At 36.3% G+C, this 16,211-nt stretch overlaps 1 protein-coding gene across 4 annotated transcripts in view; it reads left to right on the forward strand.

Moving 5' to 3' along the window:
- Positions 1-16,211, forward strand: part of VPS8 (VPS8 subunit of CORVET complex) — a 236,463-nt gene that overhangs the window by 50,275 nt on the left and 169,977 nt on the right. For 3 of the 4 annotated variants that reach the window (XM_030822939.1, XM_030822940.1, XM_030822941.1), the window contains 6 exons: positions 753-923; positions 4,732-4,806; positions 6,099-6,134; positions 7,001-7,091; positions 7,493-7,539; positions 8,722-8,811. In XM_030822939.1, coding sequence (XP_030678799.1) covers positions 753-923; positions 4,732-4,806; positions 6,099-6,134; positions 7,001-7,091; positions 7,493-7,539; positions 8,722-8,811 — 510 coding nt within the window. Of the gene's footprint in view, positions 1-752; positions 924-4,731; positions 4,807-6,098; positions 6,135-7,000; positions 7,092-7,492; positions 7,540-8,721; positions 8,812-16,211 lie in introns of those variants that run through there. The other variant, XM_030822942.1, reaches the window with a different exon arrangement.

Consider the following 16,211-nt stretch of genomic DNA (forward strand, 5'->3'; position numbering starts at 1 on the left):
ATAAAGGGCAGGGGAAGCACTTTGTTCTGGCTACTTCTGAATTCTAATTGAGCAGATTTTAACATTTATTTCTTGGGAAGGGATTGGGATTGCCAAAAAAAAATTTGAAAATAAGAAATCTGATTTTATACATAACCCAAGAAATTTGTTAAAATGGCATCCTTCAGAAGATTTTTAAAGTTATTATTGTTAGTACTTTTAAAATTATAATAGTACTTATTAAAGAAAATTTGGGAGATACAGAGAAATAGAACAAAGGACTCTCATGATTTTAAGAGAGATTTTGAAGGAAGTAAATTTTTAAAATAGCTTCTATTTTAAGATATGTATTGCTTCAGTGCTAACAATTGTCCTTTGACCAGATACGTTTATGGGCTTTACTTTGTTCTTTTGTTTCAGCAATATCATAAAAACTGGAAATGCAGAGTTTATCATGATACTGAAGTCATTCGTGCCAATTGCTTTTAAAAATTTTTTATAAAAAATGATATGCTCTAATCCACCTACAGCTTTTAGTCTTCTTTTACACTATGAAAATGTCATTTTAACATTTTCAAAAGTCAGTACTATATTGTACCTACTGTACTCTGGCATGTCACTGAGTAGTTCTTGCTTTGATTGTGTTGCCATGTAAATTGTTAAATGGATCCAGTCCTCAGTGTAATTTAATCGAGCAGCCAAGCTTTCTTCTTGATCCAGATGATGATGCGGGTGTCGTCTCACTTTTGTTTTGTTGTGTGCTTGAATTACAGTGGATAAATTCACGCACAGTTGTGCTCTTAGACAGCGTAGAGAAGTTGCATGTGATTGATCGGCAAACACAAGAGGAATTGGAGACAGTGGAGATCTCAGAAGTTCAGCTGGTCTACAATAGCAGCCATTTCAAATCACTAGCCACTGGAGGAAATGTTAGTCAGGCACTGGTAAGGTTAATCACTTATCTTGGTATCCTAGAAAATACTTTGATAAACTTGGTGTTTTGTTGTAGTTGTCTTAGAAATAGGAACTCTGGGGAGTTATCTTTTTCTGTCTTGAGGTGTTCTTTAAAAGCCACTAGGTTGAAGTGGGTGTGGATGTGCTTATAAGTGTTTAGGAATAGAAGGTAAAACAATAATTTTTGTTCCCTTCTATTCAGAAATGTGACTTATTTTACTTAATACCAAAGAGTTTTAATTTTTATGCCAAAATAATGAAGTATAATGGAAAATTTGTGAGAAAAATTGTAAAATCAAAATATTTTTAGAAAGCTTAATTTGGCAGTAATAAGCCTGATAGATTTAAGGGATAAATAACTACAGACAGGTACCCTATGAGGCTTTGAAAGTATTTGGGTGATATTGGTAAAGGCTTGAACAGGTATGGTAGCTGTGGGTATTAAAAAACAAAGATGGCTTTGAGAGAAAGAAGATATTCTAGAAATAGGTGATAGATGAGATGCAGGAGCCTAGAGAGAAGGAGGACGCAACAAAGTTATGGCCTTAGCATTAATTTTATTGTATCATTAAGCAACTACATAATGGCCTTAAGCAATTTCCACAGATAGTTTATAGTTCAATTACCTTGAATTGTGATCTCATGTTCCTAAACCACAAATCTTTAAGTAGGAAATTTAGACCATTGTGAGACTTCCTTGGATAATTTTTTGAAAAAAATAGTAATGATGGTCATATTTAAAGAATGACTACAGCATGATGTGTAGGCTTTCTCAAATCTCCCTCATATTATAACTTTAGAGCATAAAATATATATGAAAGGGTCTTCCAGCCTCCCACTTTAAAAACCAAGAAAAGTCAGAATAAGAAATGACAGTGCAATATAATTCACTAAGTGATAATAATAATTACTGTTCCATACTTTATTTTCTTGTGTTTGAATGGTATTAAAAATACCAGTGGACTTTGAACTTGTACTTTTAGCTGAGAGAGTTGTGGGGAATTAGATTTACCCTCTTGCTTGAAATAACCCAAGAAGAGGAAGGAGAAGGAGAAGGGAGGGGGAGGGGAAGGGGGAAGAAAGAAGAAGAAGAAAAGTAAACAGCAGTTCTTAAGACACTGGACATCTGTAATGACGGACAGCAATCTGTCACCAAATGAGGAACAAATGCTGTGAACTCTGTGGTTGTCCTAGCTTCCAGCCTTGAGAGAGCATTTGGGCTGTGGAGGAACCCAGTTGGAGCCTGGAAGACTCCATGATTTGAGAAGACAGAGCCGAGATTGCAGGAAGACAAAATTGAGTTGAGTTTGCAAGAGAGAGTACTGGAGAAAAGAGCACTGTGAAAGAGCCCCTCTTGAGTGTTCCTCAGACTCCCAATCAGCAAATGCATAGAAGGAAGCTGCCCAAGGACCAGGAAAGAGCCATTTGAAAGGTTTAGAGGGAACCATATCTAGTGCTCACACAGGGCTGTAAACAGTGCTTGTTACACCAGCTAGCATGGAAAGCTTCATAATTCACAGGGCATTGGGTAGAGTACTCAGAGGTATCTTGCCTCATTAGGACTAGAATAAATGGCACACTGGTCCCAGCTAACGCATCTTAAAAGTAAGACCAGGAAGGATCAAACTGTTTCCAAATCACTTATTTCCTAGAACAAAACACAAGAATATTAATAGGAATACAGAAAGATCCAGAAACCAACAAGGCAAAATTCACAATGTCTCCCATCCAGTTGGAGATTACTAGGTATGCAAAGAAGAAAAACAATCTATAATGAGGAGAAAAATAAAAACTAAATCACACCTGACATAAATGTTAGAATTAGCAGACAAAGACATAGTAGTTATTATGACTATACTCTTTAGTTAAAAAAATTAAGTAGAGACATGGAAGATATTTGAAAAGATGCACATCAGACTTCTAGAGATGAAAACTATAATGCTTATAGATGAAAAAATGCGCTAAATGGGATTAATGGCAGATTAGGCAATACAGAAAAAACGATTCATGAATTTGAAGATACAACAATAGAAATTATACAAAATGAAACACAGAAAAATAATTTTAAGAAATAGTATTAGTGAACTGTGAGACCACATCAGATAGCCTTATGTATGTGTAGTTAAAATCTCTAAAGGAAAGGAGAGAAGAAATCAGAAAAAATAATGGTCAAAACTTTTCTAAAACTGTAGACACACACATTTAAGAAGCTCAGTGAACCCAAGCACAACTAAAATAAACTGTATACGAATTGATCAAAATTAATGATAAGGAGAAAAATTTTAAAGCAACCAGTAGGAAAAAAAGACACATTAAATGCAGAGGAGCAATAATTATGAGAACACGTTTCTCATCAGACAGTCAGCAGTGATCTGTAAAGATTTAGAAGTGGACAGTGAGCACTTGAAGAGCTGCTCAACATCATTAGGTATTAGGGAAATACAAATCAAAATCATAATGAGATACTGCTTCACACCCACTGGGAAGGCAATCATAAAAAGAAAAAAGAATAACAAGTGTTGGCAAGGATGTGGCGATACTGGAAGCCTCATACATTGATGGTGGGAAACCAAAATGGTGCAAATGCTGTGGATGATAGTTTGGCACTTTATTAAAAAGTTAAACATTGAGGCCGGGCATGGTAGCTCTTGCCTGTAATCCCAGCACTTTGGGAGGCCGAGGCAGGAGGATCACCTGAGGTCAGGAGTTCGAGACCAGCCTGGCCAACGTAGTGAAACTCTGTCTCTACTAAACATACAAAAATTAGCTAGACTTGGTAGTAGGCACCTGTAATCCCAGCTACTCGGGAGGTGGAGGCAGGAGAATCGCTTGAACCCAGGAGGCAGAGGTTGCAGTGAGCCGAGATTGTGCCACTGGACTTCAGCCTCAGGGACAGAGTGAGACTCCATCTTAAAAAAAAAACAAAAAACGTTAAACATTGAATTACCAATCTGACCTAGAAGTTCCACTCCTAGGTGTGTTTCCAAAAGAGTTGAAAACACATGTTTATGTAAAAACTTGTATATGAACACACATAGCAGTATTATTCTTAATAACCAAAGAGTGAAAACAATCTACATATTCTCTAACTGGTAAAGGGATGTACAAAATGTGGCATAGCCATTTAATAGAATACTGTTCCACAGTAAAAAGTATGACAACTGATACTTGGCTACAACATGGATGAACCTTAAAAATACTAAGTAAAAGAAGACATGCAATAGGAACACATTTTGTTTAATTCTATTCATATAAAATGCTCAGAAAAGGCAAATGTAATTTATAGAGACAGATGTACATTAGTGGTTGCCTGGGTTTGGAGGTGGGAATGGGAGTGACTACAGATGGGTACAAGGATCTTTGCAGAGTGATGATAATGTTCTCAAAATGGATTTTGATAATGGCTGAACAACTGTAAATTTACTAAAAAATCAGTGAATTCTGTGCCTAACGAGTGAATTGTATGGTGTATGTTGTATCTCAATACTGTTGTTTAACAAAAGCAATTGACTGTTTAAAACAAAAATAATGTGTTGTGAAGTTTATGATCTATAGAAGCAATATATATAACAAAAATAGTACATAGTGCCAGGATGTAGGAGATAAAAGTACATCCTTGCAGGGTTCTTACAGTATACGTCAAATATTTAAATGTAGACTGAGATAAGTTACACATTGTAAACTATGATCACTAAAAAAAAGTGTAACTAATAAGTCATTAATAGTGATGAAATGTTAAAAATATATTAAATACAAAGGAATTTTTTTACCTTTTTTGTATGTATGTTTGTTTTCCAGGCTTTGGTTGGAGAGAAGGCTTGTTATCAATCCATCAGTAGCTATGGTGGTCAGATCTTTTATTTGGGGACAAAAGTAAGCTCTTTTACTCTGTGAGTTGGTATTTGTATGTATCAGGGTAGTTGAGGCTGAAGGAGATTGCTGGTAAAGCGGGCAGTATATTGCAAAGTGAATATTGATCAGCAGTTATCCTAAACGCTTTGTGGTTAGGTAGTCATGATTTTTAGTTAATTATTTTTTTCCTCCACTTTTAGACATATTCTTTACTTTTGTTTAGGTGCTGGCTAATAGGATGCTTATTTTCTTGATTCAGAGATGTGCTTTTGTAAGCTTCCTTCACGTTTATGTTTTTATGACTAGGCAGCTACCTAATCATGGATATTTGTCATGTAATTAAGATGATGGCTGTTAGCTTAGATCAGCTTAGGATGCTGATTAAAATGTATTGAGGTATTTGACTTAGAATAGAATTGTTGGAATAGGAACTTTTTGTATCTCAATTTATCTCAATTTGTTCCTGTGCTTTTTAAAAAATATGGAGAAACATTTCTTCATTATTAAAATTTAACCAAAATATTGCCAAGTCAGTAGAGGGAAATGAGCTTGGGCTTTCCTTGCTTCCTTGTGGAATTAACTCCTTCTTGGACTGTAGATCTTTAAATATTTGACTTACTCTTTAATGTGGGTTCTAGGCCAGATGCGTTGCCTCACACCTGTAATCCCAGCACTTTGGAAGGCCTCGGTGGGCAGATCACATGAGGCTAAGAGTTCAAGACCAGCCTGGCCAACATGGCAAAACCCTGTCATTAGCCAGTTGTGGTGGCAGGCGCATGTAATCTCAGCTACTCGAGAAGCTGAGGAAAGTGAATCATTTGAACCCCGGAGGCGGAGGTTGCAGTGAGCTAAGATCCCACTGCTGCACTCCAGCCTGGGCGACAGAGCGAGACTCTGTCTCAAAAAAAAGAAAAGCGTTCTTGAAGACCCATTAGTAAATTCTAAGATATACTTTTAACTGTAGTATGAAAGATACACTTCCAACTGTAGTATGAAAGATACACTTCTAACTGTAGTATGAAAGATACACTTCTAACTGTAGTATGAAAGATACACTTCTAACTGTAGTATGAAAGAGACACTTCTAACTGTAGTATGAAAGATACACTTCTAACTGTAGTATGAAAGATATACTTCTAACTGTAGTATGAAAGATACACTTCTAACTGTAGTATGAAAGATACACTTCTAACTGTAGTGTGAAATGTTTTACTTAAAGAGATATCAAATGAGCTGTGGGACTAGGACAAGTGTATCTCCCAAAGAAGTCTGTTAAGGGTGATCATTTTAATTTCCATCGCTTTACTTTCCAGTCTGTTTATGTGATGATGCTGAGGAGCTGGAGAGAGGTGAGTTCCAAGTAATTTCACATGTCAGAGTTACTGAATTGGTAGCTTCTTGACATTTCTGTTTTAACTTTTCAGAAGAAGATTATTTGGTAAGCTTCTTAATTTCAGAAGTGTACATGAAAACAATTATAGCTGTTAGGTACTTGATTTGCTAGAACTGACAGTATAAGTTAGAATTAGGTTTGTCTACATATATTAGAAAATTCAAAATAATAGTGGCTTAAATAAGATTTCTCTGTCATGTAAAAGCAACCTGGAGCTAGGTGGTCCACAGCTCTTGTAGGAATTCCATAAGCTTAAGCGTGCTGTCCTGTTCCACCATGTTTGTCTTTGAATTCTGGTCTCAGGACCATTTTATAATTCCGTATGGTTGCTAGAGCTCCAGCTGTTACCACATTTTAGAAAGGAAGAAAGAGAAAAATAAAGGCTGTCTCCTGCCTCTTAAGATGACATCCCAGAAATACCAGATAACACTTCCACTTATCATTAGCCAGAGCTCAGTCACATTGTTCCCAGTGGCTACAAGGAAGTCTTAGAAATATCCTTCAGCTGGTATATTGCTGTCTCAAATAAGCTTGGGGTTTGTTACTACCAAGGAGGAGGAAATGAATGTTGTGATAAGCAACTAGACATTTCTCCTACAATGACATTCCAGCTATTTCCGCTTTTCATATTTAGGACCTGTGGCTGTCTATACTAGCCTATACAGTCATACTATCTTGCTTGATGATATTGATTTTCTTTGAAACAAGATATTCACATAATTATTAAAATAATAACTTCTGGAAAGATTTTAGGTGGAATAGGAATTCTGACTGGTGACTGGTCGAACAAAGGGGTCTGGTTTCTCACATTTTTCCATTTAGAGAGTGGATCATCTCCTGAAACAAGATTGTCTTACAGAAGCCTTGGCTCTTGCGTGGTCTTTCCATGAAGGAAAAGCAAAAGCAGTAGTGGGTGAGTAGACAGAATTCCAGTGTAGTAGACGTGGTTCTCCTGGAGTAGAGGGAATGGATAGTACTAAAGTGTTTATAAACAGGATGCTATTAAACCTTATAGACTTTCAGTTAAGAAGGTTAATGTGACAAATAGAGGGTATAGAAATTAAAATGTCGCTTTTAAAATTATTTCGTAAGGAAATTACTATTAGAATGAGAGAGAAGTACATTGATACAATATCCGGTCCAGTAGATTTGAGGTGTTCCTATTATGGCATATTATCCAACATTTTGATAGCTAAGAATTGTTACAATTATACCTGTTGTTTCACATCTTATAAATACAAAACCAGACATAGTTTCACTCCTAAAGATGTGGACTAACTTTTGTTTTTTTTGTTGGATTTTCCTTCTCTGCAGGATTATCAGGGGATGCCAGTAAGCGAAAGGCTATTGTTGCAGACCGGGTGAGTATTTTAAGAGGGTCTTTACTAGAATACAGTGCAGATTTGCTTTTGGCATTTGCCAGTATCTTTGGGCACGAGTAGGTAAATGGCTACAATCTAGAAGAGAGCATATTAAAAAAACACAAACACAGACACACACTTGGGGTCAGCGGTTCAAGACTAGCATGGGCAACATAGCAAGACCCCGTCTCTACAAAAAATAGAAAGATTAGCTAGGTATGGTGGTGTGCACTTGTAGTCCTAGCTACTTGGGAGGCGAGGTCAGAGGATCACTTGAGCCTAGGAGTTTGAGGCTATAGTGAGCGATGATTGCGGCACTGCACTCCAGCCTGGGCAACAGAGTGAGACCTGTATCTAAAAAAAAGTCAGGTTATAATTGCCTGTGTCATCTTGAATACTTTTAAAATTCCTTCTTAATCACGTTTTCTTTTTTCCCTCGCTCACTCTTTTATGAAGATAATAAAGTGCATAGCCAAAAGACAGCAGGAAGGAGGAGGAAGAAAACCTGGGAATCTGGATTATTTCTGAACCAAGTAATAGCCCACAGAAAATTGACATTTGTTAGTTTTTATAAACTTACTAGTAATTATGAGAACTAGTGTATGTGCAAATGTTTGTGTTGCCCAGAACTAGCAGAGAGGGTTAATATTTTAATGTTTTTAATTAGCATCAATATAATTGATGCTAATATTTAATATTGACCTTCTGTTCCTACTCTAGACTGGGCTGAATTAATTGACTATAGGATTCCCTCCCTTTTGTTGTGTAAATGCATTGGTAAAAATTATATTCCAAATTAGTATAAACATTTATAGAAAACCTGGATAGAAATTGGTTACTCCTTAGACCTCGAATGATTTGCTCATCTGTGCTCTTTAGGGAAACACCTACAGCAGAGGATTACTGAAGAACTTGAATGTTTCATTTCCTGAGCAGTATAGATGCCACCGAGGTCTAGAACATGGAGGCATTTCTTAAGAAAGATTAGCAAATTAGTACTAGCCCTGAGACTGGAAGAAATGAGGCTAGAGTTTTTAAAAGTTGGTAAATAAAGCCACTAAAATTTTCAATTAAATTTTAATATAATAAATTCCAATTCTGTATTATTTAGGAGAGCCACATACATATTGAAAAACTTTACAGATGTATTTTAATGTTTATGCCAGGCTATTTTCCTTACAGATGGTAGAAATCCTATTCCATTATGCAGATCGAGCTCTGAAAAAGTGCCCAGACCAAGGAAAAATCCAAGTGATGGAGCAGCATTTTCAGGTACACGTTTGCATGTGCTTCCAGTAGACGATGCTCTGGATAGGTCTAATACTCCTCTTTTATGTTACTTGAGAATGTGACTTTCATTTTTGGTTAAACATTTTTTAGTATTCAAAACTTTATTTCAGGGCTTGTAGAACATTCTAAGTGATTATATTTTTAAGTAATGGGTATAAATGAGTAAAACATTGTGGAGTGTTACTTAGCACTTAGCTGCTTAGTGCTGTGTGGAAGGAAAGGATATACGTGTGAAGATACTTTCCTGTAAACTGATACCTTATAGTGGCTGACATCTTGCTGGTCTAATATTTATGTTAACTAGGTTATTTAGTACTGCCAAGGTTTAAATTTAGTTCTCCTAAGAGCACTTATGACTTAAGAATAATAGATCAATCACAAATATATATATAATATGATCTATAAAATATGCTAATGAAAGACCTTTAGTTTATCTTGGAACTTAATGAAAATGAAAGCCAAAGAACAATGTAGAGACGTGTATGTATTTATTATGCAGGTTTTACTTTCTGCAGTGCTCTCCAGTTATATTTGTTGCACATCTCTGTCCCCCATTCCTACTGCTCCCTTCCCTTTGCCTACCTCCTCTTTTAACAAATATTTGAGTGTCCAATACAGGGGTCAGCAGACTTTTTCTAAAAAGACTCGGACAGCAGAGTTTAGGCTTTGCAGGCTACAGTGGTCTCTGTCATCTTTTTCTTCCTTTTTTTGTTTTTTGATTTTTTAAGCAACCCCTTAAAATTGTAAAGTCCATTCTTAGCTGTGAACAATACAGAAACAGGCTTTGGGCAGGATTTGGCTAAAGTGTGCATCCTGTGGTCTGATATGTACTTGGCACTGGGCAATAGTAAAATTTACATGATCTTTACTATCTTAAAGTTTGTAGTCTAGTCAAAATAATGGGTTTTTTTGGTTTACATTAATGGAAATATTTAGAAGAAATCTAGGGATTTTGAAGTTCTAAAGAGCAGGCACAGGTCCTATCTTTTCATGTTCTATTTGATGCTTGTAATATTGGAAGACAAGAATAGATATGGCAGTTAAGAGTTGGCTTGTATCAGAGAAGCATTTGGTTTCCTGAACTGTGCTGTTCAATGCCATGCTAGTGGGCTTCTGGTAGAGTAACTGATGTTACTGTGTTTGGCTGGATGCTTATTAAATTTATCAGTAGAGAAGGAGAAATAAGCCTAAAGTTATAAAAATAAATAACTTAGGAAGAAGACATATGGTAGAAAGAAAGCATTTGGGAACAAAACTGTTTGGAAACAATATATAAATACTTGTGTATACCAATGCAGTATAGATCGAAAACTTAATATTTGTAACAAGAATATACCTATCACCAAGAGGTTGTAGGAACTCTGGCCTTTGGAAGGTATACTTTGTTGAAAAAAATCATCTAGTAGAAAAAGCTAGGAGGGGTGAATGGAATGAGTGTGTATGTGTGTGTGGAGAATACAGAAACCACCGCGTTGGGGGAAAACGTGGTAGAGAGCTTCTTTCTAAAAGATGAAAGGAACAAAGGTGACGTTCTGATGGAGAAATAGTAAAGAATCTCAGATACAGGAACTGTAGATGGTGGTTTCCGATGCATTCCTGTAGACGGTGGTTTCTGATGCTGACTGCAGAACGTACAGAGAAATAAATGTTAGTAGTAGTGTGCTCTGTAACCATCTAGCTACCTGTTCAAAGTCTCATTCTGTTGATAAGAGTATCTGATAAAATTTTTGATTTTTCAGTGGTTAGTCTCATAGGAGGTAAAGGAAACAATGGAGGGGACTATTTCTCTGGACTTAATTTTCACTAATGATTGGGGAAGTAGAAGAGATAGACCCTTGAGAGAAAAATTGTCACTTTATTTTAACAATCATAATAATGATGAAGAATATACATAGCATGAGTCCTGTATTTTAGAAAGCAAATATCTCAGAAAAAAATATGGGCACAATCACATGGCTATAGGCTCCAAAAAAAGAATGGGTTCACAAGGAACAGGAAATTCCAAAATTTCAACCATTCAAGGAGAAAGTAATGTTGAAAGAAGTTTCTATCTGCAAATCACAGAACATCTATAAATATGGAGAAAGGCATATAACTAAAGATACATACCAGAAGTATCATGAACTTGTAAGACTGTCAGAAAGGAGAATGATATGGTCCAGACTGTGCCTACCAGAATGCTGTGGAGTACAAAATCGGGATTTTTAACAAAGATTTACTGAGCACATACAATGTGCCAGATACTATGTAAAGTGTGTGACATGCATTTTTATTCTCAAAACAACCCCAGGCAGTAGGTGTCATTTTTAATCCCCATTTTATAGATGAGGAAACAGGCTTAGATGAGTGAAGTTCAGTTCCAAGGTAATATTGCAGTGAATGGTGGAGATGGGACTCATATCCAGGTCTTTCTGACTTCAAAGCCCAGTTCTTAACTAATCATTGTATTATACTGTTATTTTAAGAGCAAGCACAGGGAGAAGATGAGTGAGAAGGGGTGATGTTAATAAATGACCAAGAATGAGAATTACAGCAAGCATCTAAACTGTTTAATACTTAACTGTGTGGCAGGCACTGTTACAGACCCTTTATACATATTTATTAACTCATTTAATTCTTATCATAACTCTGTAAGGTGGCTACTGTTACTATTCACATTTGTAAATGATGCCAAGGCACAGAAAGGTTAAATGATTTGTTCCAGGTCACAAAGCTAATAAATGAGAGAGCTAGGATTTGCATTCAAGCAGTGGGCTTCAGGGTTTACATCCAGACTGCCACACTGTACCATAGAACAATGCACCTCATTTTGACTCAATTTTCATGACCACAGAGAATGGTTTTAAAGTGGAAAAGTCCAGATAAGTGTATTAAAAAACTGAAGCCTACCATATGTAATATGTAATATCATTATGATTGTTCAATTCTCAAGACCCAGTAGAATTATAACCTACGATACTGTTGAAACAATATGGGCCAACATGAATAATTTGCAAGTAACTTTGCATCAATTTTCAAATAAGGCATTCTTGATTAAGTGTGGAGTATATACAGGGAGATACAATTTATTCCATTCAGGAGGACAGTTTTTCTGGAAAACGTGACCTTCAGTGCATTAGGATGGGTGAAATGCATGCACTGTCAGCCAGAAATCTGTTGTTTTGTTTAATCATATTTGATCATAAAATAATTATATAGGTTGACTTTTCAAGTGTTTTTTTTTTTTTTTAAGTAGAGTGGACTTTGGAGACTATCTGCTGACATCACCCGTGTGATTTGTGAATGTTTTCCTTGAATTCACCTCAAAACAACCATGTTAAACTCATATAATCACTTTTTGAAAGAAATATAAAGATAGTATATTCCTGGAATGCCTGTGACATAACATAATTTATTTCATTAAAGCATTTGCCTAATTTTTCCATTATCTTCATGGCTGGAATAGATTAGTAAATAGATTTGCAGCTAGATAAATATTTCTACCCAAAAATATTCTTTGGTGGCTTAGTATTAATTACATCTTAGGACTCTTTCATACCCAAGTTTTTATCATTGATTTGGGTGAAGATTTAGTGACTGGTCTGTCAAATCTAGGTAGCGCCAAGAATCAAGGTTCAAAGTGATCTTGACAAGAAAGTGCAATCAAAATCATCATGAGTTGAAATTTAATGAAGATTAACATCAAGATTTAGATTCATTAGATTCAAATAATCAAATTATGTGAGTACTGGATTGGGAAGATCTGGGTGGACAGGGTTTTAGTTGACCATAAACTTAGTATGAGCCAATTGTGTGTTAAGACCCAGATACAGGAAAGTACTGGTACTACTGGGCTGCCTGTTTGAAATAAAACTGCTAAGGCATTTTGTAGGCTGTTGATAAACTCAACCACATCCCACAGCTGAGATGGTGGAAGGTTTTAAAAACAACAGTTAAAAAAATATACTGGGTTGTTTGATCTGAGGAGAAAGTAAGTGGAGACATCCCTGCCTAGAGATGGTAGAAGGCTGTCGCAATACAATAGCTGTATTGCTTCAGAGGGAAGGCCTAGTATATAGTGGGTAGAAATTAGGAGAAGATGTATTTCAGTTTAAAATGACCTACTTATGATGTAACAGCTCTTGGATTTATGCATCTCTTATTATGGAATGTATTCAAATAAAGGCAGGATGACCAACTGATAGAAGTGTTTTTAAAACACTTTTTTTTTTTTTTTTTTTTTTTTTTTGCCCAGTGGGAAGGTCTCAGATTCTGTATCAGTCTCAAGAAGCTATTATTGGAGACATAAGTAACCTCTAATCTGGTTAGTTGAAATTGCTACTAAGACTGATTTCTGTCACAGTCAAAATACTGAGAATTTGTGTTTTACCAGCAGGTGGCACCTCCTGCCTGCTGCCTCAATTTTAATCTTTACCCTTGGTGAGGAGCCTCACCTTTTCCTTAGTGTCAGAATATGTAAGGCTATTCACTATTTTCGCTTTTCTCCAAAGATCAATCAATATTTCTCCTGTCTTAGTTTTAGAAAATAACTTTTGGATCTTCTCACATTTTGGACAGGTGGCTTTTATTTATCTAAGAAAAGATTTCAACCTATAATTATAATTTATTTGTATCATAACTATTATGGTAGGATAAAAAGGAATTATAGTGTTTTCTGTCTCATACATCTTGAGACTTGCCTTTTCTTCTGGCTTTCCTCATATGCGTTCATATATGTTCAAGTGTTTCCCACCCTAAAACTAAGTCAAGCAGCAAACAGATTCTTTTTTTGCCCCACGCCATCTCTATTATCCTATGCTTTCTTGTTCACCCATTCTTTATAGAGCCAGACATCTTACAAGAGTTGTCTCTGGCCAGGGATGATGGCTCACGCCTACAATCTCAGCACTTTGGGAGGATGAGGTGGATGGATCACTTGAGCTCAGGAGTTCGAGACAGCCTTGGCAACATAGTTAAAACCTTGTCTCTACCAAAAAAAAAAAAAAAAATTAGCTGGGAGAGGTGGTGCACAGCTATAGTCCCAGCTACTCTGGAGGCTGAGGTGGGAGGTTCGCTTGAGCCTGGGAGGTCGAGGTTGCAGTGAGCCAAGATCACGGCACTGCACTCCAACCTGAGTGACAGAGCAAGACCCTGTCTCAAAAAAAAAAAAAAAAAAAAAAAAGGAGTTGTCTCCATTTCCTTAATGGAGACAACTCCTTAAAAAAAGGAGTTGTCTCCTTCTCATCTCTTAACCTATTCCATGTCTATAAATTCTGTGGACCCTTTTATTTCTCATCTTACTGGTCCTCAGCAGCATTCAGCACATGAAGACTTCTTGAAACAGTCTGTCCCTTTTTGGCTTCCCTGATACCATGCATTCCAGTTTTTTCCCTACCTCTCTGACTGCTTATTGATTTTCTTTGTTTATTCTTCTTCCTTTTCTTTACTTAACCAAGAAATGTTAGGATTCTTCACAATACCCTTCTCTTCTATTTTTATATCAATGTTTGTCAAGATGTCTGTGTACCATTTACTTCAAAATCATTTGAAGATATTTGTTAAAAATACTTTTTCTTATTTCCCAGGCCTACTGAATGAGACTCTCTGGGATTGGTGACCAGGATTTGTAGTCAGCTCTCAAGATGTCCCTTAAGCACATTAAAGTTTACGAATCACTGCTTTACATTCTTCCCTAGGTGATATAGGCACATGACTATCTAACCAGTGTTAACAACCTAGATTGCTCTTCTGAATTCTGAGATCTATAGAGTAAGTTACCCATTTACATTTCTGCTTGGATGTTTTGTAGGTACCTCAGACTCAATACCTGTTTCCTCACAAAGCCTTTTCTGAGGATTCCTGTGTTAGTGAGTGGATCCGCCATGCTCCTAACACAAATTGGGTGATTCTTGTCTTTTACTTGTTCCTGGCTATTCTGCCTCCTGACAATTTCTGTCATCTGTTTCCACCATGCTGTTAATTCTGCCACTATCCTAGTCCAAGTGCCTATCATCTCCTTCTTGGAATATTATAGAATTCTCCAAATCGATCTCCTTGTACACGTTCTTACTGTACTTCATTTCGTTTTCTACACAGCAGCCGAAGAGAAATGTATATCAAATCTAGATGTGATGCTTTCCTAATTTTAAAATATTTTAAGGACTTCCTATTGTTTCTGAGGTAGAGACTAAATTCCCTAACATTTTCTAAGGCTCTGCATGGTCTACCCTTGCCTAACTGCCCCTAATTCTCTGTATTCCTGTTATATTAGAGTTCTTGTCAGTGTCTTAACGCCCCTGTTCTCTCTTAACCTAGAGCCTTTGTCCACAGTGTTCTCTCTGCATAAAAAATCCTTTCTCATTTCTTTGTAGCTCAACTAGCTCTGTTTATTTTCAGGTCTCAGTGTAATTGTCCCCCAGATTAACTCAGATCCATTTCTTTCTAAAATACTATGCACTGAAGTCACTCATTCAATGTCAGTTTTCTGCAGCTAGCCTATATATGTTTAGGGACCTGTGTAAGTTTAGGAACATGTCTGTTTTTTGTCATTGCCATATGCCCAGCATCTGGTTCAGTGTCCTTGATAAACAGTTGTTGAGAGAATTTCTAAAAATATATGAACTTATGTCGTAGAGCTTGCCTTGAAAGTATGCTTTCAATTTAACTCTAAGAGGTTTGAACTAAGAACCAAATGTAGAACTTAGTATTTGCAACACATATGTCGTAATGATGGCTCATGTGGTGTGCTATATGCCTGATGGCTATCTTATTTAGTCCTTATGACATACTTGAGGAGTAGTTATTACTTACCTCCATTTTCCAGAGGAAATAGACACAAAAAGAGGTTGAGTAACTTGCCCAATATCATCGAACCAGTAAATAGAACCACCATAGATACACACCCAGGCTGCCTGGCTCAGGAGCCTTGACCCTGTACTATACTGTGTTTCATCCCACACTTTATTCTTTGATAATCTCAGACCGATGTGTTGTTATGTAACTTATTTTGAAACACAGAAGACTAAGTAATTTATGAGTTTGGGGAAGATATTGAAATGTATGAAAAAGAAAATACAAATGAATTTTAGCATAACCATGGTAAATATACCTGAACAATTGACTGATTTGAGTTGCTAGCAGTGTTTTCAAACTAAGAAACTAATGCTAGTCAGTTAACTGTGGAAACAGTATTTTGGGTTATTTTATTTTGCTACACTTACTTAATATATGCGTTTTTGTTTTTGAAACAACGTAGAAATATAAATATGAGGCATTTTAATGCTGTAATGTGAATCAAGCTTTGAAAGGATTTGAAAAATAATATAATTTTAAAAGATCCTTTTTTTTTTGAGATGGAGTTTCACTCTTGTCCCCCAGATTGGAGTGCAGTGGCATGATCTCGG

Source organism: Nomascus leucogenys, chromosome 11 (assembly GCF_006542625.1).
Source record: "Nomascus leucogenys isolate Asia chromosome 11, Asia_NLE_v1, whole genome shotgun sequence".
Classification (NCBI taxonomy): domain Eukaryota; kingdom Metazoa; phylum Chordata; class Mammalia; order Primates; family Hylobatidae; genus Nomascus; species Nomascus leucogenys.